This window comes from Acartia tonsa, chromosome 6, assembly GCF_053477335.1.
Source record: "Acartia tonsa isolate MP-2025a chromosome 6, ASM5347733v1, whole genome shotgun sequence".
In the NCBI taxonomy this organism is placed as follows: domain Eukaryota; kingdom Metazoa; phylum Arthropoda; class Copepoda; order Calanoida; family Acartiidae; genus Acartia; species Acartia tonsa.
In genome coordinates this window covers 43,096,921-43,123,202 of record NC_137265.1, presented here as the reverse complement: position 1 = coordinate 43,123,202, position 26,282 = coordinate 43,096,921, and the positions used below count along the sequence as shown (strand labels likewise).

General features: G+C 31.6%; 4 protein-coding genes across 5 annotated transcripts in view; 1 reads left to right on the top strand and 3 right to left on the bottom strand.

The window, feature by feature from the left end:
- Window positions 1–1,468: 1,468 nt before the first annotated feature.
- Window positions 1,469–4,757, bottom strand: LOC145322731 (uncharacterized). Its single transcript, XM_080164975.1, has 4 exons — window positions 3,221–4,757; window positions 2,876–3,004; window positions 2,487–2,680; window positions 1,469–2,207 (listed from the first exon to the last, which is right to left on the bottom strand). The coding sequence occupies exons 1-4, from the start codon at window positions 3,696–3,698 to the stop codon at window positions 2,016–2,018; spliced, it is 993 nt and encodes a 330-aa protein (XP_080021101.1). The 5' UTR covers window positions 3,699–4,757; the 3' UTR covers window positions 1,469–2,015.
- A 457-nt stretch (window positions 4,758–5,214) lies between these two features.
- On the bottom strand, window positions 5,215–7,396 carry LOC145322732 (uncharacterized). The gene is made up of 4 exons (XM_080164976.1): window positions 7,300–7,396; window positions 6,310–6,364; window positions 5,811–5,853; window positions 5,215–5,392 (listed from the first exon to the last, which is right to left on the bottom strand). The coding sequence occupies exons 1-4, from the start codon at window positions 7,365–7,367 to the stop codon at window positions 5,229–5,231; spliced, it is 330 nt and encodes a 109-aa protein (XP_080021102.1). The 5' UTR covers window positions 7,368–7,396; the 3' UTR covers window positions 5,215–5,228.
- Window positions 7,397–7,799: 403 nt separating this feature from the next.
- LOC145323391 (uncharacterized) overlaps window positions 7,800–26,282 on the bottom strand; it is a 35,816-nt gene continuing 17,333 nt past the window's right edge. The window contains exons 11-16 of the mRNA XM_080165813.1: window positions 11,284–11,328; window positions 10,727–10,775; window positions 9,885–9,961; window positions 8,895–8,949; window positions 8,396–8,438; window positions 7,800–7,977 (exon numbers count right to left, since the gene is read on the bottom strand). Coding sequence (XP_080021939.1) covers window positions 7,814–7,977; window positions 8,396–8,438; window positions 8,895–8,949; window positions 9,885–9,961; window positions 10,727–10,775; window positions 11,284–11,328 — 433 coding nt within the window. The 3' untranslated portion in view covers window positions 7,800–7,813. The remainder of the gene's footprint in view (window positions 7,978–8,395; window positions 8,439–8,894; window positions 8,950–9,884; window positions 9,962–10,726; window positions 10,776–11,283; window positions 11,329–26,282) is intronic.
- Window positions 14,169–18,773, top strand: LOC145322730 (uncharacterized). Of its 2 annotated transcripts, none has more exons than XM_080164974.1 (3): window positions 14,169–14,793; window positions 15,597–16,308; window positions 16,763–18,773. In XM_080164974.1, the coding sequence occupies exons 1-3, from the start codon at window positions 14,422–14,424 to the stop codon at window positions 18,007–18,009; spliced, it is 2,331 nt and encodes a 776-aa protein (XP_080021100.1). In that variant the 5' UTR covers window positions 14,169–14,421; the 3' UTR covers window positions 18,010–18,773. The 2 variants fall into 2 exon arrangements, with proteins under 2 accessions (XP_080021100.1, XP_080021099.1); XM_080164973.1 differs by having other exon boundaries at window positions 15,597–16,656.

Below are 26,282 nucleotides of genomic sequence, written 5' to 3'. Positions count from 1 at the left end.
CAAAAGCAAGTAAAATTTTATCAAGAAGGAATAAAACTTTCTGAATTTTTACTGTGGGCAAGGAAATTATCATTTTACTACTATCAAGAATAAAACCTAAATATTGTATACGACGAACAGGTTCTAGTTGACATTTAGAAAGTTGAAAATGCCAACCTGCACATAGTAAAACTGATAGGACAAAGTGTGTACTAAGGAGACATTTAAAATAATTCAATTCGACAGTCAGGCCGTCATCAATATAGACACTCACGTCTATATTGTGACGGTGACAAAAATGTTTAACTGGACGTATCAAAGCATCAACTAAAAACACGGCTGAGGCAACCCCGAAGGGAAGCCTTAAATATTTGTAAAAAGAGTAGGAATTATCAGCATTTTTATAACAAAAACCAAAAAATTCAGTAATGGCAGGATCTAGATGTACTTGATGGTACATACCCCGCAAATCCCAAGATGTAAAAAATACATCCTGAGAAATGCGAGGCAGCACTGTCTTAATGTCATTTAAAGAGACGTTCTCAGGCTGGAGAAGTAGATTAATGTGGCGGGATAAGTCGATGCACAATCTAAAAGCAGGAAATATTTCGAAAAATTGAAAGGGGGGGTAAATATGAAAAATTTTGAAAATTGAATTTAAACAAAAAAAAATATTTTGAGGGTTAGTGAAAAAAATTGCAAAAGAAAGAATATTATATAAAAGGGATAGAAAAAAGAGGGGAATCAAAAAAAGAATTGAAGAAAAATTTGGAATAATATTTAATGTGTCGAAAAATTTCCTGAGTTTAGTTGTGTTAGTTAAACTACATGTTCTACTAGCTACCGTAAGAGGTGAACAACAATAAGGCTGATGATCAATTTGAGCAATAATACCTTTGTCTAGCAAAGATTGAATTTCTTGACGAACAGCGCTATTGTTGTTCTTCTCGAAATACGGTGACACAGGAGATGTAAAAACTTAAAAAAGATAGATTATGGAGAATAATTGTAAAAGAAAAAGTTTTGTTGAACAAAAATTAATATATAAGTAAATGTGGAAAGAATTATTCTCAATAATCTACCTGGTTGATATCCAAAAGTAAGGGTTTGCAAAACAAAAGATGGTGCATTAAGAATATTTTTATAGAAATTAATTGCTGTAAGTGAATGAATAGAATAAGCAGGAGAATAACTAGATAAAAAATCTGACTGGATGTCATATAAACGTTTATAATGTTCATAATCTTCTGTAAAACAAAAATTTTTTAGAGAAGCGATATGAAAATTTGGAATATCTGAGGTAGGTATCGGTAGGTTTAAATCTTGAATAGCGTAAAGAGGGATAGAATTATTATTTAGGGTTGGCGGAAGGACAGTCGTCGACTTTATGTCCTTCGCCGTTACATCCGTGACAGCGAAGAGATCCTCGACCTCGTCCTCGGGATCCTCTGCCCCTAGGGTTTGAGCCTCCATTTGAGTTAAACCGGCCGTTAGAGAAGCCGCCACGTGCTCCTCTGCTATAGTCTCCTCGAAAGTCAGGTAAGGAATCCGAGATACGCTGCTGCTGGGTGGTGAGGTAGCGCCTGTTACCTGCTAGAGCCACCCGGTTGGCGTGGCCGATGTTTTTCGAAAAAGCCAGTTTGATGTACCCGATGGAGCTTTCAGCTATCTAGATAAAATGAAAATCTTGATAATTTTGTAATAAAAATATGTTGATATCTAGCTCTATGAAAAGAAAGGTGTCGTAGGAATTATTCTTTCCTTTTACATGACAAATAATGAAACTTAAATGAAATGAAAAAATAATGTAAATGTCACAGAATATATTATAAAATCTTTTCTGTGGTGCGGAAGCTAATAAAACTGGTGTTAATCAAATATTTGCACGTCTTTTTTTAAAAAACAAATTTGAAAAAAAAACTAAATAGGTTTCATAGACAAGAAACGGTTTCTATTGATCGAATTTGCACGTAAAATAAGAAAATTAAAAAATGGCATAGGTTTAATTATTATAAGACGAAAAAAGAAGAAAAAATTTATGAATTTCTTGCCTTTATTGCTTGATAGCAGGCTTGCAACGACTGCTGTAGGTCATATAACAAATTCTTGGGGGCCTTCAACGCCACAAGACGCTTCGCAGCGTCCTCAACATAATTCTTCGAACGGCAGGTGTCTCTTAAGACGCATTTTAAAAATGTGAGAGAGACGTCATTCTTTTCATCCAAAGACTTAATAGAAAAAACTATTGTGAGATTTCCAAGAAAAGAATTTTAAATTGGAAAAAAGATAAACATGGATAAAGAAATAACAAAAAATTAATATTCTGAATAACAAAAATATTCAAAAATGTTGAAAAGAGAAAAGTTTTATAAGGAATTTAGAAAAAGAAAATGCCCTTAACCCAAAATAACTGCCCTTTTTTGTTTAAATGGACTAAATAACCCCTACATATATTAAAAAATATATGCTTGATCAAAAGAATTTTTGTTAAAAAATGTTTTTCTTACGTTGAGATGTTCGAAGAGGCGTTCCCGCTCGGCATGTATGTCTGCTGACGTCATACCTATCCAAGCAGGTGGGTCTGACAGTATTTCAGCTGCTCGCCGGAGGCGACGTCTAGCTTTCCGGCCGCCTACTAGTTGGCTGCTACTGTCAGAATCGGAAGAGTGCTTCTTGCTCTTCTTCTTTTTCTTCTTCTTTCCTAAAGAAAGAATATATGAAGACATGATAATCCGAAGAATAACGTCAAATATTCAGTCGGTGTTCATAGAAACAAGAAATTTATATTTCAAATAATTGAACTAAAAATAAGTTTCTGCGATAAATATCATAAAAAAATTTAAAAAGTTCATAAATGTGAGAAAGAAAGGATTTTGTCTAAGTATGTAAAAAGTACCTTTTCTTTTCCTTTTAGGTTCATCTGATTCCGTAGAACTCGAAGATGAAGAGAAAGAACTGGAAGAAGAGGAACTACTAGAGTAGCGTTTCTTCTTTTTTGACTTCTTGCGTTTAGGGGAAAAATCGTCTAAAAAAAATAAAAAGATTTAAATAAAAATAAAGCGGAAAAAGGTTTATAGCTGTAAAAAAGGAAAGAATAAAAAGGGGGGGGGAAAAAATTTAAAGTTTAGAAAGGAAAAAAATTTTTTGTAAGGGTAAAAAACTGCCAAGAAGACAAAATTCATATGAACTTCAATTTCTAAATCATTGAATCAAAATCATGAGTATTAAGTATGAATTTTACCTGAAGACACTGAAGCATGTCTGACAGGCATCTTAACTTTCTCAGATTCAATGTGAGGAGCTGCAGACACTGATGGTCGCGCTGGAGCTGCAGACTCTTGAAGTCGCGCTGTCATTTTCGGCAGCTGATTAATTTGTGGCACAAAACCTATCCCCGGCAAATATGAACCGGCTGGAGGGAGGTTATTTAACCCCAATGGATCTTTAGGATCCTGGGGAATAATCGTTTGTGCGACCGATGAAGGACCTGGAGCTACAACCGACGAGGGAGCTGAGGTATTTACTGGAGCCGAATAGGATCTAGACAAATTTGTGGTAGGAACCACTGTAGAAGATGCGGGGGGGGGGGAATTATCCTCATCTGAGGAGTTGTGCGAATGTCCTGTAGGAACAGGCATTTTAGGTCTGAAGAGGAAATTAAATTTAAAAGAAAATTTAACAAACAATATAAAATTAAAAACATTCATGAAAAAATTCATGCAAAAAATTTAAAAAATAAGACATGCTGTAATTTAACAATCAGTATTTTTTAAGAAAAGAAAAATCTAAAGAGGAAGAAATTGAAATTAATTTAAGAAAATTAGTGTCTGAACATTAAATGAAGAAAAATAAGAATTTTTTGGATAAGAAAGAAAAAGAAAAAATTTAGTAACTTAATTCAATCAAGAAGTGACAAGGTGTTGCGACATTCGGCTTCAAAATCTTTGAAGGACTGGCCAAAATTATCATAAACAGATTTGGCGGATAAAAAACTATCATCTAAATTATGATTAATTTGTTCTAATTGATCTTTAAAACGAGATGCACGATTAATCATTTCTCTGACTACTAAATGTCTATCAGTTTTACTTTGATAAACGACATAATAATGCAGGTTTAAACCTAAAATCTGCTTATAGGTACGGATATTGTGAGCATGGAATGTCTTAACATTCCTGAGTTTATAGTACTCGAATGGTGTCATGATCACAGAGGATTTAAAAAACGTTGATCTGAAAAAAAATGTAGAGACATGAATAGTTAAATATGTCAAATTAGAATGACCAATATTAATATAAAAATACAGAAATCAGAAAAGTAAAAAAGTAAAAATTTTCAATAATAAAATAAAGGGTTAGGGAGGGTGGGTGAAAACGTATTAAAAAGCGATGTAAGAGAGAGTACTAGCTCTATCGGTGGAATGAAAACGAATGAGAATATAAAAAACGTTTTGATTTAAAGTAAGTTTTAGGAGATTTCAACTCGTGTGCCGGCAGGCTATAAAAACGTGTGACGCGCAATTTTCGAGAATGCTCCGTGATGTATTTCAGCAATCGATCAATAAAATAATATCAATATTCCTCTTAATTCAACAAAAAATGGCCATTTTGTAACTTCATGTTATTCCATTAAAAACGTCTTATTTCGTTTCCTTATGCTACAATTAATATTTTTTATCGATCGATATTCCATAAATCACTAAAGAATCCGTCGAAAATAAGCTAAAAGAGTTTAAATATTGGGAAAATTCGAAGAATTCGATAAGTATTTAGGAACCAATCTCCATTTACTATTGAAATTCTCCTGAATAATCCCAAATGCAAATAAAATCCCCAACTGAAAATAGTAAATGAAATAATACGTTGAAAAAACATATATAATACACTAAAAAACTAAAACTTACTGTTGAAAACGTATTAAAAAGCGATGTAAGAGAGAGTACTAGCTCTATCGGTGGAATGAAAACGAATGAGAATATAAAAAACGTTTTGATTTAAAGTAAGTTTTAGGAGATTTCAACTCGTGTGCCGGCAGGCTATAAAAACGTGTGACGCGCAATTTTCGAGAATGCTCCGTGATGTATTTCAGCAATCGATCAATAAAATAATATCAATATTCCTCTTAATTCAACAAAAAATGGCCAATCTTTCTGGGATATTGGACTTTCAATTAAATCAACAGACGGACAACCAGACAAAGTGAATTTTAGAGTAGCTTCGCTATTAAAAAAACATGGAAATTATTATATTCTATTTTTCATCATATTGGACAACGTCATACTTTTCCACAATATCGTTTCTAACAAATAAATCATTTTGATTGACCCCAGTGAGGGTGTTTATGTCATTCCGGTGGTCGAACCTGGTGTACCCGTGACTGGTCACCAGGTTTATGATGGCTTGGCGAGAGGAATCTGGAAAAAAAATTATAACTTAAATTGATAACAGGGATCTCAAGGAATAAGGTGATAGAGATAAAATGTTGTACATCCTTTATAAATAAAATTACCCTTTTTGAATGAACAATAAATTATTGGTTGAAAAATTTGTAAGTTGCTAGTATGAACTAACCAATTAAGATTTGAAAAAAAGTACCCAAAGGCTATTACCAACCATAGAACTTTGGTTACCATAGTTCTTTGCAGTGTAATGTCCACTCCCTCCCTCCCTGATTGGTAATGCACTACCAATAATTTCAAATTCTATGTAACACTACTTTGAAGTCGATAGGATTATCGTGACATACCTAAATTACAATAAAAGAGCTATCCGTGGCGTAAGGACGTACGGTTCGACCACAATAATAGAAAAGCTTCGCTTTTAAAAACAAACCTTTTTGAAATCTGCCCGCTAAATCTGTTTCAATACTGAAAACCTAAATAGATAAAAATTTAGAATAATTTAACTGTGTCTTTATTTTATTGTTATCAATGTAGTTCTGACTTCATCGTAACATAAAGCAATTTGAATTTATATTATCTCAAAATATCGTCAATGCTTCCAATAAAAATATTAAATATTAAGAAAAACTAACAGGATTTAGGCTATTTTGTCAAATGATTAATAAGATACTTAATACTTTGTATATCTCCCAGGGGCTGTCATTCAGCCAAATAATTCAATTTGAAATTGCCAAAATTTAAATATTTGTATTTGTAACTGAAGGGAAGTGGGTAAGAAGGGGGGGGGAGTGGGTCGAAATAAGGGAAAAGGGTTGCGGGGAAATTATCACTTAGGATTGTTTATCAGATGCGCATTCCATAGTCTCCAAATAGATGTAAAAATGGATTGACCAGTAATCATATATTTAAAAGCATATTGCCAGTTTTACCTCAATATCAACCTTGTCCCATGGAATAGTCCTCAGGACAGCCAGTTCGAATCCTGCAGTCAAAAATATTTACTTAATTGTTTTCAAAAAAAGTCCGACCCTTTTTAATGGCAAAGCTAAGCTATAAGTGTTCGTGTCTAACTGTCTGATTTTCTGTCTGACTGTCTGTCAGTACCGCCATAAATGTCAATGTCCTAACAACATGTAGACATTTAAAACAAGAATGATATCATCCATAAGTTGCAAAGTACACAAACAAAATTGAATGTATAAACGGAAAAATTGAAGTTATAGAGCAGATGTTCTGTTGTCATAATAAAGATAAGTAACATATAAAGCTAAAACTCAAAGAAAATCACACAACCTTAAAAAAAGTGTTATGCATTTTTAAGCATGACAGACGGACAAGGCAATGTATATAATTTATGAGCATATGTCATAGGAATTTTCATTGAAAATTTCAGCTGTCTATTTTCAATAGCAGCTTAGAAAATACATTTACTAAATGACGGACTGAAAGACTGAAATACGGTCAAACAAAGTAAATCTACACTGACCACCCAAGGGTAGAGTAGGTTAAGCTGGATAAACAGTCAGATTCCTGTCATTATGTAACACAAAAAATCCTACATATAAAGGGAGAGGTAGGTTTCTGGTAAAATCCGTAAAGGTGTGTGTTTTAAGGCTTAAAAATAGTAGTAGAACGATAATATTCACTAAATATGTGTATTTTTTATTGAAAAGTACTATAGACAAAAAAAATTTTATACTTAACATAATTTTTTCATCGTTCTACTATTGTTTTTAACTTATAACACATTACATTCACGGATTTTACCCGAAACCTACCTCTTTCTTTCTACACAATAACTAAATATCAACATTAGCTCATAGTATGCATCTTAACCAAGGAATATACATTTAGAGGGAGCGCACCTAGCCTAAAACCTGTCTGGACTTTACATGAGAATTAAGTAAATATAGTTTCCTTCAATATCCAGAACAAACAGATTAACCGTAGGATTGTCTAAAGCCAGTAGCAAACTGTACACTGGCATACATTGGATCTAAAAATAAAAGCATGGTTAGCTGGTCTGTAATTTATACATTTGCACCTATTTCTTTTGGATACTATTTCTTAAAGTTCTTTGGTACAAAAGTTTGTCTGACAGACTGTCTTTCTTTCTATCTGATTGTCTGTTTATCCACTTCTTTTAGACTTGGTGTTTTCACATAAATTGCATGTTGAGCACTGATAACCCCCCCTCCTCCTGAACCTAGTAAAAGTGTCTGACTCTGATTGTGACGCGCAATTTTCGATAATGCTCCGTGATGTATTTCAGCAATCGATCAATAAAATAATATCAATATTCCTCTTAATTCAACAAAAAATGGCCAATCTTTCTGGGATATTGGACTTTCAATTAAATCAACAGACGGACAACCAGACAAAGTGAATTTTAGAGTAGCTTCGCTATTAAAAAAACATGGAAATTATTATATTCTATTTTTCATCATATTGGACAACGTCATACTTTTCCACAATATCGTTTCTAACAAATAAATCATTTTGATTGACCCCAGTGAGGGTGTTTATGTCATTCCGGTGGTCGAACCTGGTGTACCCGTGACTGGTCACCAGGTTTATGATGGCTTGGCGAGAGGAATCTGGAAAAAAAATTATAACTTAAATTGATAACAGGGATCTCAAGGAATAAGGTGATAGAGATAAAATGTTGTACATCCTTTATAAATAAAATTACCCTTTTTGAATGAACAATAAATTATTGGTTGAAAAATTTGTAAGTTGCTAGTATGAACTAACCAATTAAGATTTGAAAAAAAGTACCCAAAGGCTATTACCAACCATAGAACTTTGGTTACCATAGTTCTTTGCAGTGTAATGTCCACTCCCTCCCTCCCTGATTGGTAATGCACTACCAATAATTTCAAATTCTATGTAACACTACTTTGAAGTCGATAGGATTATCGTGACATACCTAAATTACAATAAAAGAGCTATCCGTGGCGTAAGGACGTACGGTTCGACCACAATAATAGAAAAGCTTCGCTTTTAAAAACAAACCTTTTTGAAATCTGCCCGCTAAATCTGTTTCAATACTGAAAACCTAAATAGATAAAAATTTAGAATAATTTAACTGTGTCTTTATTTTATTGTTATCAATGTAGTTCTGACTTCATCGTAACATAAAGCAATTTGAATTTATATTATCTCAAAATATCGTCAATGCTTCCAATAAAAATATTAAATATTAAGAAAAACTAACAGGATTTAGGCTATTTTGTCAAATGATTAATAAGATACTTAATACTTTGTATATCTCCCAGGGGCTGTCATTCAGCCAAATAATTCAATTTGAAATTGCCAAAATTTAAATATTTGTATTTGTAACTGAAGGGAAGTGGGTAAGAAGGGGGGGGGAGTGGGTCGAAATAAGGGAAAAGGGTTGCGGGGAAATTATCACTTAGGATTGTTTATCAGATGCGCATTCCATAGTCTCCAAATAGATGTAAAAATGGATTGACCAGTAATCATATATTTAAAAGTATATTGCCAGTTTTACCTCAATATCAACCTTGTCCCATGGAATAGTCCTCAGGACAGCCAGTTCGAATCCTGCAGTCAAAAATATTTACTTAATTGTTTTCAAAAAAAGTCCGACCCTTTTTAATGGCAAAGCTAAGCTATAAGTGTTCGTGTCTAACTGTCTGATTTTCTGTCTGACTGTCTGTCAGTACCGCCATAAATGTCAATGTCCTAACAACATGTAGACATTTAAAACAAGAATGATATCATCCATAAGTTGCAAAGTACACAAACAAAATTGAATGTATAAACGGAAAAATTGAAGTTATAGAGCAGATGTTCTGTTGTCATAATAAAGATAAGTAACATATAAAGCTAAAACTCAAAGAAAATCACACAACCTTAAAAAAAGTGTTATGCATTTTTAAGCATGACAGACGGACAAGGCAATGTATATAATTTATGAGCATATGTCATAGGAATTTTCATTGAAAATTTCAGCTGTCTATTTTCAATAGCAGCTTAGAAAATACATTTACTAAATGACGGACTGAAAGACTGAAATACGGTCAAACAAAGTAAATCTACACTGACCACCCAAGGGTAGAGTAGGTTAAGCTGGATAAACAGTCAGATTCCTGTCATTATGTAACACAAAAAATCCTACATATAAAGGGAGAGGTAGGTTTCTGGTAAAATCCGTAAAGGTGTGTGTTTTAAGGCTTAAAAATAGTAGTAGAACGATAATATTCACTAAATATGTGTATTTTTTATTGAAAAGTACTATAGACAAAAAAAATTTTATACTTAACATAATTTTTTCATCGTTCTACTATTGTTTTTAACTTATAACACATTACATTCACGGATTTTACCCGAAACCTACCTCTTTCTTTCTACACAATAACTAAATATCAACATTAGCTCATAGTATGCATCTTAACCAAGGAATATACATTTAGAGGGAGCGCACCTAGCCTAAAACCTGTCTGGACTTTACATGAGAATTAAGTAAATATAGTTTCCTTCAATATCCAGAACAAACAGATTAACCGTAGGATTGTCTAAAGCCAGTAGCAAACTGTACACTGGCATACATTGGATCTAAAAATAAAAGCATGGTTAGCTGGTCTGTAATTTATACATTTGCACCTATTTCTTTTGGATACTATTTCTTAAAGTTCTTTGGTACAAAAGTTTGTCTGACAGACTGTCTTTCTTTCTATCTGATTGTCTGTTTATCCACTTCTTTTAGACTTGGTGTTTTCACATAAATTGCATGTTGAGCACTGATAACCCCCCCTCCTCCTGAACCTAGTAAAAGTGTCTGACTCTGATTGTGACGTAAAATAAATTAGCCAATGAGAGGCCAGTATACACTGTAATTGACCAATGGTAAAATTTATAGTGGCCTTTCATTGGCTAATTTTTTTTACGTTATAATCTCAGAGTCAGACATTTTTACTAGGTTCCCTCCTCCTCTAATTTTTTTTACATAAATGAAAAATAACGGTATTTAGTTTTTTCCCTATTTCTTAACTCTGCATTGGACTTTACCCTGCAGGGCCTACTACACCTGAGGTGCTCTGACCCTGCAAGGCTACGCAATATAACCTAATCTACAGTAATAAACAAACAATACCATCTCCCCTAATTTTCAATTATTCAAAAATAAGGGTTTAACATGCTACTTTGTATGAAAGCTCCAATCTTTTTTTTGTCGGTCTTATTCTGAAAAATTTCATCAAGATATAGACCAATCGGATCATTCTTTTAATTGAAGCCTTTCTTTGGAAGCTTCTCTTATTAAAATTATCTTTTTAAACACTCCACTCAACAGGGATATAAAAGCACAAATTAAATTTCTACCTTGATATCATAATCTGATTGATAACCACTAGCCATGCCTGGCATTATTCTAAAATAATAAATATTATAATTTTTTTCAATGTATAAACTATAACCCGATGATATTAGGTTAATTATACCCACCCCTTTGCACGTTCTTTGACTCGAGTCCTAACTGTGCATGCTAACGAGTTGTGCCTGTTTATTTGCTAAGGCATTCTCCAACATTAACTATTAATGTCATGCTACCATTTATGCTACATAAGGACTATCATGACTTTTAGATCAGCTTTACATTTTTCCGTTTCTCTTACTACCATAAAATTGTACTGTTAAGAATAGTCATTAATGGCAAGGTGTTACAGGCACGTTTCCGCGGATAGTAAGATATAAAAATGTAGATTTTATTGGCCCCGTAGTGCCAAAGGTCTGGGCCAACAAAATAGGAATTGATATTATGATTTTTATTTAGCTATTCGCGGAAAATTCTCTAGTATACGATCGATACGATAAATGATTTTTTTTAGTATGATTCTGAACCGGTTTTAATCCAGCCAAACTAGAAACAAAATACTCACTCTGCCACCAAATCTGTTCTGTTAAACACCTTGAAGGATCCAGCACTGAAATAGATATACATCAATATTTACAATGATAATCACTAGCAGCTACGCCCCCTAGAGGCCTCTAGGGGCACTTGAGGTGGTGGGAGGTTGAATTCGACTCCCCATTTTTATTTTTGTTTCAAAAAGTAAGAGTTATAAAGAAAATTTTGTGGAGGGTCATATTTTTTTAGGGGGATGGAAGTTATACGACCACAAAAATTTGGGGTAATTTCTCTTGGTAGGTGGGTGTTACTCTCCCCCAAAATAGGTATAAACTTTTCCCAGGACATATGAGACGCTACATTCTAAAGGAGAACCATATCGGATCAGCGGTTAGCGTGATCCTTTTGTACAGACAGACACACACACATACAGAGATCCTGTTACATTATTATAAGAATTGCTGCCCCATATTAAAATTCCTAATTGCAACTTAAGACATTTTTCTTTGTATTATGGGTTGTACTTTTTATAGCTTTATAAATGTCCTTGAATGATTTTAATAAAACCCCCGCCCTAAAGGCTAGAGCTGTTTTGTGTCTTGAAAAGCGTTAAAAATGTCGTCCTAAAAAATTAATTGTCAAAAATTCCACCACCATCTATACAATGCGCTTTACACGCCTATGTAAAAAAAAACTAGTTTGTTGAGAAGAAAGCCTGTCTGTCTCAGACTCTCAGTCAGTATTTGAACAACTGTGCTGTGCTAGATTCAACTCAAATATTTTGACATTTTTTTACAACTTGTTAGGGGTTGGTAAGAACAATGTGAACTTCTCTTCCCCCTGAAAAGATTAATTCTGCCTTTAGTAAATAGTTATTACAAATTTATAAATGAAATAAATAATTTTAAATATATTTTACTTTCAGATAAATAAAATGAAAAACAGTGAGTAAATATTTGCTTTCGTTAATGCTTTAGATCTCAAATTTACAAGCTGAGGTCAATGAATAAAAACAAGGATGACAACATCCATAAAAGCAAAGCTCTGAAATTGAATGAGAAACGAAAATTAACACTTGCAGAGTGTCAGAACTGAATAAGCATAAATATAAACAAAATTGTAAGTAAATTTGTTGCAAAACTGCTTAATTACATGATACCAGTGTTTCGGAGCCGGAGCCGAGAGCCGTTGAGCCACCATATTTTGCTGGAGCCGGAGCCGTAATTTTTGTTAAAAAACGTCTCCGGCACCGGACTAGATAAATGAAGAGATTTTTTATAAATTATAATTTGGTAACTCTGTTTTGTTATGTGCAAATGCCCTTTTTAATTTTTCAAGTCCATTTTTATCAAAAATTGAACTTTTAAAACCTTCAAAAGTCAAAAATAAAAATTATTTTTTTTTATGGGGGAAAAAATATGTCGAGTTTTTCTTGATTTTAGGTCGGAGCCGGAACCGCAATCATCACAGACGGCTCCGCGGAGCCGGAGCCTCACCAAAATCAAACGGCTCCGAAACACTGCATGATACTGTTTAAATATCTACTTAAATTTTTAGGAATTGATTATAGAGATGCTTAGCTCATAACAGTGTACCTTGTTGTAATGGGAATCAGTATTCCAAAAATCAGATTAATAAGATAATTTTAACATACACTAATTTGATGTCAAAAAATTAAAAATCAGCATGTTTGAAATGGACGTACGGACTTTCTGGGTACGATTAAAGAGTTGCTTTGCTTTCTAAGTCGTACCTAACTGTTATAGGAATCATCATGCAATCTTTGAAATCAATAGAACAATTCTAAGCTGTTTATCTGTTACGGACGGACAAACCAACCCTAATTATAGAAAAGCTTCGCTTTTAAAAAACAATGTTGTCCAATAGTAAAATAACTTTAGAACTTTATCAAATATCTTCATTTCATTTTTTTTAAATGAGATTTTAAACCCCTAAAACATAACTTAAAACCTATTTTGTAGACCAAAATTACTGGCGGAAAAGCTTAGAACCAACCATAATATATTTTTTAAGTACTCAAACTTTTAAAGCCAGCAAATAAAATAACATGGTTATAAAAATTTTGGTAACAATTTCATTTAAAATAATAATGTAACAGGGTACCAAACATTTTTAAAAATAGTTATTTATCACATCATATTATAGACAGCTTTCCACCGAAAGTAAAATGATAAACTAAACTTGTATTGATGTTATGATTTTTATTTCTTTATTCTTAGAAAATTGTCTAAAATACGAAATGATACGTTTAATTTTAGCATAGCTTAGAACCGGTTCAAACCATAAATGTACCCAAAATTTTGATAAAATTTAGAGCATTAGGTTTTTAGGGAAATACTTAAAATTCCATTTTTAAAAGCGAAGCTTTTCTATAACTAGGGTCGGTCCGTCCGTCCGTACGTCCGTCCGTAACAGATAGCTTTTTTTCGTTAATTTAGGCATGTTAGAATTGTCCTATCGATTTCAAATTTTATATGGTGATTCCTTTAATAGTAAGGTACGATTTAGAAAGCGTCGCAACTCTATCATCATCACCAAAATGTCCGTACGTCTATTTTAAAAATGTTGATTTTTCTACTTTTTTTACCAACAAATTTTTATGTGATCTAATCATCCGATTGATCTGATTTTTGGTATATTGGTTCCTGGGATAACAAAGTATAATGTAATAAGCGAAGCAACTCTATAATTAAGTCCCAAAAATGTAAGTATGTCCATAAATATTATCCTTAATCAAGCAGTTTTTCATCAAATTTACTTTCAATTTTGCTTTGACTCTTATACATTTATATTATGATTATTCAGTTCTGACAACAATAAGCAAGTGTTAATGTCTGTTTGTCCTACCGTTTCAGTGCTTCGCTTTTATGGATGTTGTCATCCTTGTTCAGGTATGGATACAGTAAAGAATAAACACAATAAATCCTGTGAATTTAGCCTTGGGCAGGATTCTCTAACAACTCATGATGTACAGAATTCTGAACAATTTAGAAACAAATTCAATCTTGTTAAAGAAACAATATACTGTCTTGACTCTGGAAATACAGGCCAAACATGCACAATTTTAGATAAAATTAATGAATTTAAGGATAAAATAGGAGAATATTATTTTAACCAGCATGAAAAAGTTATTGCAATTCCAAATCAAATGGAAGTACCGAAACAGCCTCGTATATTGAAAGTTTCTGGCACCAAGAAAGAAAACGACAAATTTTTGGATGAATTTCATGAAAGCAAACTTCATAACCTAATAGTCATAGCTCTTAAAAACTTAAATCTTGAGGCTTTTGTACTGAAAGGTTTTCAATCTCAAGATTGTTTCAAAGCAAAACTAGAAAAAGGAAAAAAATGTCGAGGAAAGGATCAATTTGCAGACTTGAATCACCATGAAAGAGCAGTCATGGGTATACTTGAGATTGAGAACATTACCAATGAAGATCTTGATGTATGCATAAATCTTCATAAACAATTAAAAAGTGGGATAAGAGTTGATGAAAACTTGAGCTGGCTATTTAAGCAGGTATTATACATATTCTTTCCTTATACAAAGTTTTTATTATAACAAGGATGACAACATCCATAAAAGCGAAGCTCTGAAACGGTAGGACAAATCAACATTCCCATATAAATAACCCCTTAAATAGTGGATGTAAATATTCATTTATTTCCCGGAGGTAGTCATTTATTTCCCGGAGGTAGTCATTTATTTCCCGGAGGTAGTCATTTTTAGAAGATTTTTAATTTTTTTTGGAAGTTTTTTGAATTTTTATTAATTATTAAAAGAAACTTGATATCAGGGATATAAATGATCATAGCCGGGAAATAAATGAAAATTAAAAACCAAAATTAAACCACATTTTAGCATAAAAAAATGAGCTTTTTGTTGAAATGAGAATGATATTCCTGACCAGGAACAGGAATACCCCGTTTACACTAGAGTACAGTGTCAGAAGGGAATAATCAAAATATAAATGTATTAAAGTCGTAAGAATCAAAATTGTAAGTAGATCTGTTGAAAAACTAGTTTTATCATATAAAAATTTGTTCTTTTAAAAGTTAAAAAGCAACATGTTTAAAATGGATGTACGGACTTTCTGGTAACGATTATAAAGTTGCTTCGCTTTCTAACTCGTACTAAACTCCTATAGGAATCATCATGCAAAGTTTGAAATGGATAGGAACATTCTAACATGCCTAAATTAACAAAAAGAGCTATCCGTTACGGACGGACGGACAAACCTTAATCATAGAAAAGCTTCGCTTTTAAGAACTGTATGTTTATTGATGAATAAAAATGCTTAGTATTACCTTGTAAATTTTTAGGTTAAAAAGACAGAGGGTGAAGCCAAAATGAAAAAAATTGCAGATGAAAATCTAGAAAGTTTCTACAGATATCAATGGTACCTCTTTAATGTACAAGACAACTCTATGGAGTGGGATGAATTAGTTGTTCTTCCTGAATATAAGTTGATCATAAACATTGAAGTTAAGAGTGGTGCACAAATACAGGCACTTAAAAAAGCCTCTTCCCAGACTGTTAAACATTTGGGATTTTTCAAAAAGATGTTTGGAGCAGTTTTATCTAATGAATGGAAGTTTGTGAAAGGTGCCTGTACTCCTAATCTTGAAGTAGATAGTGGAGACTCACCATGTAAATACTGTAGAGACTTTATTGTCTCAGCATCTGATATGGTGGACATGATTCCTTGGATACAAAATGTCATAAGAAATTATAAGAAATTCAAGAAAGAAGAATACGATACTGAATGTAAGGATTTATTGGTTGGTTTGTTAGGATTCGCATGTATGATAAATACCAGCATTACAAACCAGCTAATCATAGATCCTTTAGACTTAAGCAAACAAACAGAAATGAAACTAATTGCCAAAAACATTTGTATTGATGGGGAGAATGTAGCATTAGAAGATAGAAACAATAAATATGAATACTTATGCTATATGTTAACTCCTGAACAAATGAATGCAATCAAAGATACTTCTACCATACTTTTTGTTGATGGAGATTTTGGAACAGGTAAAACATATGTCTTAAAAGAAAAAGCTAAAATGTATGCAAAAGCAAATCCAGAAGAGCGCATTGCATTCATGAATCTTACTAACATCAACGGTCCTCCAGGACATATAGATGAGTATAAAGGTTTTGCTATAATGGATTTAATAGCCATCAATGATTTTGAAGATTTTCACAACATAGAAGTTGTCACATGTAGAACATTATTTGAACATTACCAAAAATATAAATCTGAAATTCCTAAAACAAATATTGGCTACATACGAATACATGAATTAGTTGAAAATTATTTAAAGCACAATGAGTATGAATATGTTCTTATTGATGAACTTCCAGAGTGTACAGGAAAAGGTATATAATTTTTTTGTTTAAATCAGGTATAATTTTACAATTTATTAAATTAAAATTTTATTCAACTGCAACAGACACAATTACTTTCTTAATGTTTATTTTTTAGGACAAATACTACCTGATCTTCTACAGAAAAGTAAAAACATTTGTATTACAATAAAACATCCATTTTTGAAAGTAAAATCAGAGCATGAAAGTGAATGGATGACTGAAATGCAAGCTAAATATCCAATTAAACGAATAAGATTAAGATATAACATGAGGAACTCAGAAACTATTGTGAATATTTCACAAGTTCTTGGTGGTGTAGACATTGTAAATGGCAATAAAAAGCAAATCTGTATAACCCCTGAAAAAAATGTTGCAGGCCCTATATGTTATTACTATCACAATTTGAGAAAGATAGATTACATGTTGTTAGCAAAAGCAGCCATAAATAAGTACTTTGTTTCCAATCCTGGAGAATCTGTTGTAATTTTAACAGAGAACAAATCAAAGAACACATTCATTAAAGAGTCCTCCATTCCTGATACATTTGAGCAATGTTTGAGAAAAAGCTTTCCAGATAGAAGGGTCCTGGTAGTAGACAATAGGAAAGAAGAATATCAAGATATTCAATCTTTTCTTAAGAAACCGGATGGAATTCTTGTTACCAGTATCAAAAACTTTCGAGGAGCACAAGCAAGAAATGTAATTCTTATTCTTAATGATGAATCTTTTGTTGATTTAAATGCTATGGTAAGAGATGCAGTCCTGAGAATAATGTCCTTTGCAATTGTTATATTCAGGGATATGGAATTAACTAAGGCCAATAGACTTTTACAAGACAAAGATTTACATGAATACATAAATATTGGACCTAATATTCCATTCTGTTATAAAATAGATGGTAGAGGATATAACAAAGTTAATTTAGTCAAAGCTGTCATTGACAAGTATTTCAAAGATGCAACTGAGAGTGTTGTAATATTACATCCTAAAGAAAATGCAAAGATATTGTGCCAAGGATTAAAAGATAAGTTTGGAGTTGACCAAGAAATTGTTTTCTTACTTGAATCAGGGTGGGATCAGTATCAGAAATCCCTTGAGGAAAATCAGAAAAAAAATAAAGCCATCATAATTACAAATGACCTACATAATCTAAAACCAGTAACAAATATGGTTGTATTCATTTGTGATACTGACACAAGAAACTATATTCTGCACTATACACCACAAACAATTATAGTACACAATGGAGATCTTGAAGAGCTTGATGGATTACAAATGAATGAGATACAGGAACTTGATGGGTATTTACATGAGACAATGAGTGAAAAGGCAAAAAGGAAAATAAAATCAATGTTTAATTAGCAAGAAATCTGTAGGTTTTACTATATTCCAAATATGCTAGCCTGTCTGTACTCTATTATATAAAGTAGTAAGCTTTTTTTGTCTGTAGCAAAGGATCTCACTAACTGCTGAACCAATATGGTTCTCCTTTACAGTAAGTTTCTTATAGGTCAAGGAATGGTTTTGAACTTTTTTGTGAGAGGGTATCCCCACACCCCCAATACAAATGCCCCCCCCCCCCCCTAAAAATTCGTTTTTAATTTTTCTTTTTAAAAATCAAATTGAAAATTTTGAGTGGGTCGACTTTCTCCTTCCACCTTAAGCTCCTCTAGAGTCTTCTGGGGGAGAAGCTGCTAGTATATACATAAAGTAATATTATGTTTTTAATTCTTATTGAAGTGTTGAGAGATGAAATAATGTAAATAAATTATAAAAAACTTTTTGATCATATATTAAATTTTAATTTTGATATAATTAACTGTTTACAATCTAATAATATGCATTTCAAGAGCTAAAAAATGTTTTTGTTAGAAAAGAAGTTAAGAAAACAAGGGTGACAACAATGATAAGTAGTGAGGCTGTGAGCCAAGAAAATTATGAATCAAAAAACAAACAAACAATAACTCTTGTAGAGTGTCAGAACTTAATAAGCAGAACCTTAATTTCAAAGTCTAAACGAAATTGTATGTAAATTTGACGCTTAGTTTTCCTTCCAATGACGCTTAATTTTCCTTCTAATGACGCTTATTTTTCTTTCTTAATGACGCTTATTTTTCCGGCGTTATCCTCTTAGAAATTTTTTTTTTCAATTTTGAAAATTTGAGTACCCCCCCCCCCCCTCCCCCGAGCGCTGCGGCTAGGCAGGCTAGGGAGCCGAGCGCTGCGGCCAGAGTTCATAGTTCAGTGTCTGGGGGGGGGGGGGGGGGGTTACTCAAATTTTCAAAATTGAAAAAAAAAATATCTAAGAGGAAAATACCATTTTTCCTTCTGGGCCATTCTAAAGTTCAATTTTTTTTGTATAAATTTGACATATTTTGAGAAGATATTATATTGTGTTGAATTAGTCTTGAAATTTATAATTTAAATGTTCACTTTTTATGTAAATAATTAAGAATCAAATAATAAGTATATAATTTTTTTCAAAATTGCCTTTCCTTTTTAGGATTTGATTATAAAGTTGCCTCACGTATAATTTTTACCTCGTTGTCCTATGAATCATAATTCCAAAAATCAGATGAGTAGGATAATCTTAGTATACATATATTACTTTGAAGCCGGCTGTGAAAAAAAGTGGCTTCGAAAAAGAGAGAATATATGCTATTAAGTAAAATTTCTTAGTATTTATATAGTAAAACTCCATATATAAAATTGCAGCCGGCTTCAAGATTTTTTGAAATTTTAGTGATTTTTTCACATATATTTTTCAATAAATTCCTTTGATTAATTACCATTCTCAGATTTCGAGGAAAATTAAATTTTTTTTAAATAAGGGAAAATCAATAAAAATAAATTTTTCAAATTATTAAGTTAAAAAATCACTAAACTTGTCATGATCGCTTCTAGTTTGGTTGCAGTTTACCTAAAATGAATCTTTGAACCATTAAATCCAACTTTCTTGTTTATTTACCAATTTCAACCAATTTTTTTCCTTTCACCTGGATATTAATTGGAGATTACAAATCTGATAACGTAGTTTACCTAGAATGACTCTCTGAACCACTAAACTCAAATTCCTTGTTTATGGACTGATTTCACCAAAAAAAATTCTTTCACCAAGAAAATCATCTATCTATCTATCTATATATCTATATCTATCTAACGTACTATCTATCTATCTATCTATTTATCTATCTATCTATTTATCTATTTATCTATCTATCTATCTATCTATCTATCTATCTATCTATCTATCTATCTATCTATCTATCTATCTATCTATCTATCTATCTATCTATCTATCTATCTATCTATCTATCTATCTATCTATCTATCTATCTATCTATCTATCTATCTATCTATCTATCTATCTATCTATCTATCTATCTATCTATCTATCTATCTATCTATCTATCTATCTATCTATCTATCTATCTATCTATCTATCTATCTATCTATCTTATCTATCTATCTATCTATCTAACGGACTATCTATCTATCTAATACTATCTATCTATCTAACGAACTATCTATCTATCTAACGGACTATCTATCTATCTAACGGACTATCTATCTATCTATCTATCTAACGGACTATCTATCTATCTATCTAACGGACTATCTATCTATCTATCTAACGGACTATCTATCTATCTAGCTAGCTTACTAACTATCTATTTATCCATCAAACGGACTATCTATCTATCTTTCTATGTATCTATATTTCGATTTTTCTATCTGTTACAGCCCCCAGGATAATTGTAAAATGCTAAATCTTTTTAAGAAAGTAACATATGTCTGTTAGTGTGTAGCATAAGATCTTGATAACTGCTGAACCAATAGAAGTTTAATAAGTTAATAAGAAATTGAAAGTAAGATATTTAACAAATTGTTGTTTTAAACTCAAATATTTATTGCCAAGTGTTCCTTCATAACTACAAAACTTCTAGCTGTTGTAAAGTAATAAAAAGGGTACACTGAAAAGAAATATTTTGGTTTCTTGTGTTATAGACAGAACATGGAAAGGCTAAGTGCTAACGCATAAAAAAATAATTGCCAAAGTGGGTATGTGAAATAATAGGAGTGAAGCAAAAAGTTGTGTACGTTTGTGCTGTTTTGTCAACCACACTGTTTTAAAGTTTTAAATACACACAACATATGTCAAGTTTAATCGTCCAATGTTTCCTGTTACCCAAAAAAAAATATTCTTACACAAAAGTGTTTCTTATAATAATAGAAATATCTATAAATAGTTCTATCAAATATTATTTTCAAGGAATCTTGATGATGTCATTAGGTGGTTTTGATTACTGCCTTCCCACTCTACTTTGTCTGAAAGTCTTAACTATGCATGGCAATGATACAAATGTATTTTTAATTCAACAATTACATATATGCTTAAGAAAGTAAATGTATTATCCTAAAGTAAATGTTTCCCTATCCCTTTTAAAAACATATCTTTAACTATTTTTCATATATGAAAAACTTTTCAAGATCTGTTAAAAATAAATAAAAATCAAAATTTAAATAAATACAAAACAAATGAGTATTATGCTTTAATTAATTTACGTGGGATAAAAGGTCATACAAACATTTCACACACTCCCCGGGGGGCTAAAATGTAAAAACTTTTCCTAAAAGATATTCATGGATAAAGTTAACAGTAAAGTGACCAGAAATAAATATCCAATACTTAGTAACAACATTTTTATTACAATTAGTTAATTTTTTAAAATTAACATTTGAAAAGAAGAAGTATGTATCTATATTTCTGGGTAAAATAGCCTTAAACCTGTTCTGGTCTAAATTAAAGATTTATGAAATAAAATATAGTTTATACCTTTCTTCATAAAAATACCAAAATCTTTCTCTTGTATTTTTTTCCTTTTTTCCTGAATTTTTTGATACTAAAACCCAAAATGAAACGTGTGAAAAAAGGGATAGGGAGAATAAAATAATACTCAACATTGACAAACAACATTTCCAATAATGATAAACTAAATTACCCCTTCTGCACATTAAAATAAATTGTTAAAAAGTTTGATACAATCATATAAAAAATCAATAAAAATACCCAAAGTTTTGATTCAATAAACAAATAACGTAGTTAGAAAGCTTTGGGTAGCAGTGAAAATGTAGCCTATCGTCCACATCATCCCTGAAATATCAATACATGGGGCCAAAGGACATTTCCAAAAACTATATTCTAAAAATAAAGTAAAAAGTAATATAGTATCTGTATGTTTTAGCTATGAAATTTTTGTTACGTTAGAAAAATGGATTATAAAGTTCGATATCCCATTTCCAAGATATTTTGCTTCAAACAAAAAAAACTTTAATTTCTTATCTAATGGGTCATAGCCAATAGAATCTGTACTTTTGAGAGATTGTGTTTTTAAAAAAGCATTAAACCATTAGTATACATACAAAAAAAAATCACATTTAATTATTATAATATAAAGTTGTATTACTGTATAATTTGTATTTATAAAACATCTTATTTTAAAATCATTTATTTATCTTTATTTTCCAGCTAAAATTGTTCCATATTTGGTAAATTTTTATTTCTATTTGAGCTTAACTTAAACATTTTTCTTATCATCCAATTATAGGATACTTTTTTTGAGGAAAAGTAGCGCAGCAACTCTACTTTATTTCAGCTTTTTTCAAACAGTGGCCATACATACTCAGTACAGTCTTCCCTACATCTAGAGATTTACTTTCTTATTAAAGAAGCGCAGCTACTAAAAACTTTTGCTGCAGATACAACTATTTCCACATACCTTTGTTTACTATCTAATTATCTAAGACTAAATATATTTTTAAAAGATTAAGATCTAACTTCAAGTGAGTTATAGCCTAGATTTGCTACAATAAATAAACTATAAGAATAAGTTTTGAAATTATGGATAATTTTGAGCGTAATAACTCCTTTACCCCCCCCCCCCCATCTTTTTGGAGGGTTGGGATTCCATTCAGAAAAGACCTATAAAAGCAACAATGTGAAAGAGAACTAATGGTCCAGTGGTAAGCGAGATTCTTGGTACACACAGGCAAAAAGACAAACACACACAGTCACAATGTTACTCTAATCTAATTTAAGAATAGTTACCAACAAAGTAAAATTGTTAGAAGTGAAGCTTTTCTATAATTATGGTCGGTCCGTCCGTACGTCCGTCCGTCCGTCCGTAACAGATAGCTGTTTTCGTTAATTTAGGCATGTTAGAATTATCCTATATATTCCTGTAGTAGTTAGGTACGATTTAGAAAGCGTAGCAACTCTATAATCACTACCAGAATGTCCGTACGTCCATTTTAAACATGTTGATTTTTTTTACTTTTTTAACAACAAACTTTTATGTGATCTAAGTATCCGATTGATCTGATTTTTGGTATACTGATTCCTGAGATAACAAAGTACAAAATCATAAGCGAAGCAACTCTATAAAAATGTAAGTATGTCCATAAACATTATCCTGTATCAAGCCGTTTTTCAACAAATTTATTTAAAATTTTGGTTCGACTCTTATTCATTTATACTCTGATTATTCAGTTCAGACACTATACAAGCATTTTGTCCTACCATTTCAGTGCTTCACTTTAATGAATGTTGTCATCCTTGTTATAATGAAAATCTATAGAATATGCTTTGTTTCTCTAAATTTATTTATTTAGCTACATGTCTAACTATCTACTATCTATATATCTATATTTTGGTCCAACGAAATCTCTGCTTTTGCATGGAGTTAAACATATTTTTTTTTTTTTAAAGGGTAGTTGCACGAAATGCATTTAAATTTGAATTTAGTCAACTGCATAATTTTTCCTAATCAATGGTTTAAATTTACATTTATAGGGCATACATTTGAAAGAATTTCAATATTCTACCATGTAGTTTAAAAATATTAGGACTTAAAATAGTATTTTTGTGATATATGTAATTTATATAACTGGCTATACATACATTCATAAAAAACAGCATGACGACTAATTTAGTTATGTCTAATTGTTTGTTATTTTGATTTATGTCCTAAATGATGATTTACAAAATTACCCTTTCTGTAGATTAAAATTAGTGTTTGTTGCGGCAACGAATAAGAAAACATTATCAGAAAACTTTGAGGACAAACAGACAACCATCCAAAGACATTTACAAAGCTTCTTGAAAATTTTCAAGATTAAAATAAAAACCTCACTACTCATTTAATTTTATTAAGGAAAGCATAATTATCTTCTATTAAATTAAAAAGCTGTGATTTTTAGTGAAGATTCACTCTATACATTGTTTTTGTCTGTGCGTCTAATTTTACTACTTACTTTTTCAGTCAGTTTATTTGACTCTTTGACTTTTTGCTAAATAGTTTTATATTTTTGTACTTCACTACATATGGATGTTGTCATCCTTATTAGGATGAAGGGTACGATTTCGTAAGCGTAGCTACTCTATAATCGTTACCAGAAAGTCCGTCCGTATTTTTAGCTTTTTTGGAGAATAACATTTCATATGATATAAAATTATCTTATTTATCTGATTCATATGACAACAATTTACTATGTCATAAGCAAAGCTTATCTATTTTCTTACAATTTGTTCTAGACATTATATGTACATCTAAATTCTGCTTTTTTAGTTTGATACTCTGCAAGTGTTCATATTTGTTAGTCCTACCATTTCAGAGCTTTGCTTTTATGGATGTTGTCATCCTTGTCCTTTAATCATTTAATCTAATAATATATTTTCAATGAAGTATAATATGATCAAAATGATTAACTATCATTTAAATCTTTGATTGATTCACAAAATCTAATTTTAAATTCTTAAAATCATAAACATTTAATGGTAGCGGTTGCTTTCGCAGAATTCCATAAAGGTGTGTGTTTTAGGGCTTTTAAATAGGAGTAGAAATATAATATTTGGCATGCCAGTTGCCAGTTGCCAGATATATGAGGAAAAAAACGCAGTCGAACTGCCGAATATTTCATTCGCGATTCCTCATCAAATTATAAAAACTTTCAATATTTTCTCCTGGCAATTGGGACATGTTCTTGATATCAAAATCCAAAAAATCACAAGTGTCTAGAGCAACTTTATTAGAAAATAATAAGCTTGTCTCAAATTTGTGTAATTTAGCAAGATAAAGCAAAAAAAATTTCCAAGATATATAGGTTTTCGCCGACATAGCGGCTTTGTCACCGTTTCTTCACAGTTTTACAGGGTCATTCAAAAGAAATGATTTTAAAAAAAAAACTTGAATCATGAAAAGAAAACAAAGTCATTCCTAATTAGGACAGAATTCACTGGAAATTGGTCTAAGAAAGACTACTTAAGATAAGACTCTAGGGGGCTAGGTGTTGCACCTTGAAACATACTCCGCTAATGATTGCAGTGTAAACATCCATTCACCCATCAGACAACCAACTCACTGAGATGCACGACCTTTGTCTGAGAAGTCCCAACTGTGCATGGTAACGAGTTGCAACTGTTTTGGGCAAAGGCATTCCCCCGCTCTAACTATTTACGTCGCGCATCTGACATAGTAGCAGTGGGAACAATTTTTAACGTCTTTAGTTATGACGCGGTGTCGGACCGAGATTCGAACCTATCACCTTCCCGACGACGAGCGGATGCGCTACATGTTGAGCCACGGTCGCGGGTTAAGAAAGACTACTTATGTCCTTCATCTATTAAAATCTAACTTAAAGGAACCCTGCAAGAAATACACCGATCTAACTGCTGAAAGACTGCCACAAGTAGATCCAATACCCCAAAGCCTTCAGCTTTAATAACAAAAGATTTTAGGCATTTTGAAATGACATTTTATGTACAATGAAAATTTTAAAATATTTTCATTGCTTATGTTAAGAAATTTAAAATTAAACTACAAAGCCAAGAAACAAAATTATAAGCTTATTTTTGTCATAAATTTAGGTTGCCAGTAACTAATTATATTTTTACAATAAAAATACCCATATTTATAGTAAAAATCATTAAAATAAATCAAGTTTAACTTACATTGTACCAAAAGTACTGTAGTATTTCCAGCCAATCAGAAGGCTGAATCAGCTCAACAACCAATCACAGGTGAGCTTGTATTTAGTTTTATTTGTTTCCGCTATGTTTTTATTGTAAAAAAATAATCAGTTACTGGCATTCTAAGTTGTTGATAAAGATAAGATTATAATTTTGTGTCTAGGCGATATGTTTTAATACTGTAATTTCTATTGTAAGCAATTGAAATCTTTCAAAAATTTCATTGTACATAAAATGTAATTTTGAAATGCCTAGAACTTTTTTGTTATTGAAGCTGAAGGCTTAGAATTTGGGATATTGGGTCTGCTTGTGGCAGTCTTTAAGCAGTTAAAACATTTATTCCTTGCAAATTCGTGCAAAACATAGCTTCTCTGTCCTAAAATAGCAAAATCTCACAAAACATAGCTTTTTGGTCATTCACATAGCAAATTTTTTCAAAACATAGCTTTTTTGTCCTTCACATAGCAAATTCTTGTTAACCAAAGCTATTCTGTCCTTAATATAATAAAATCTCACAAAAAAATAGCTTTTCTGTCCTTAATCTAGCAAAATCTTACTTATCTTAGCTTTTCTATCCTTAATATAGCAAATTATTTCAAAACCTAAT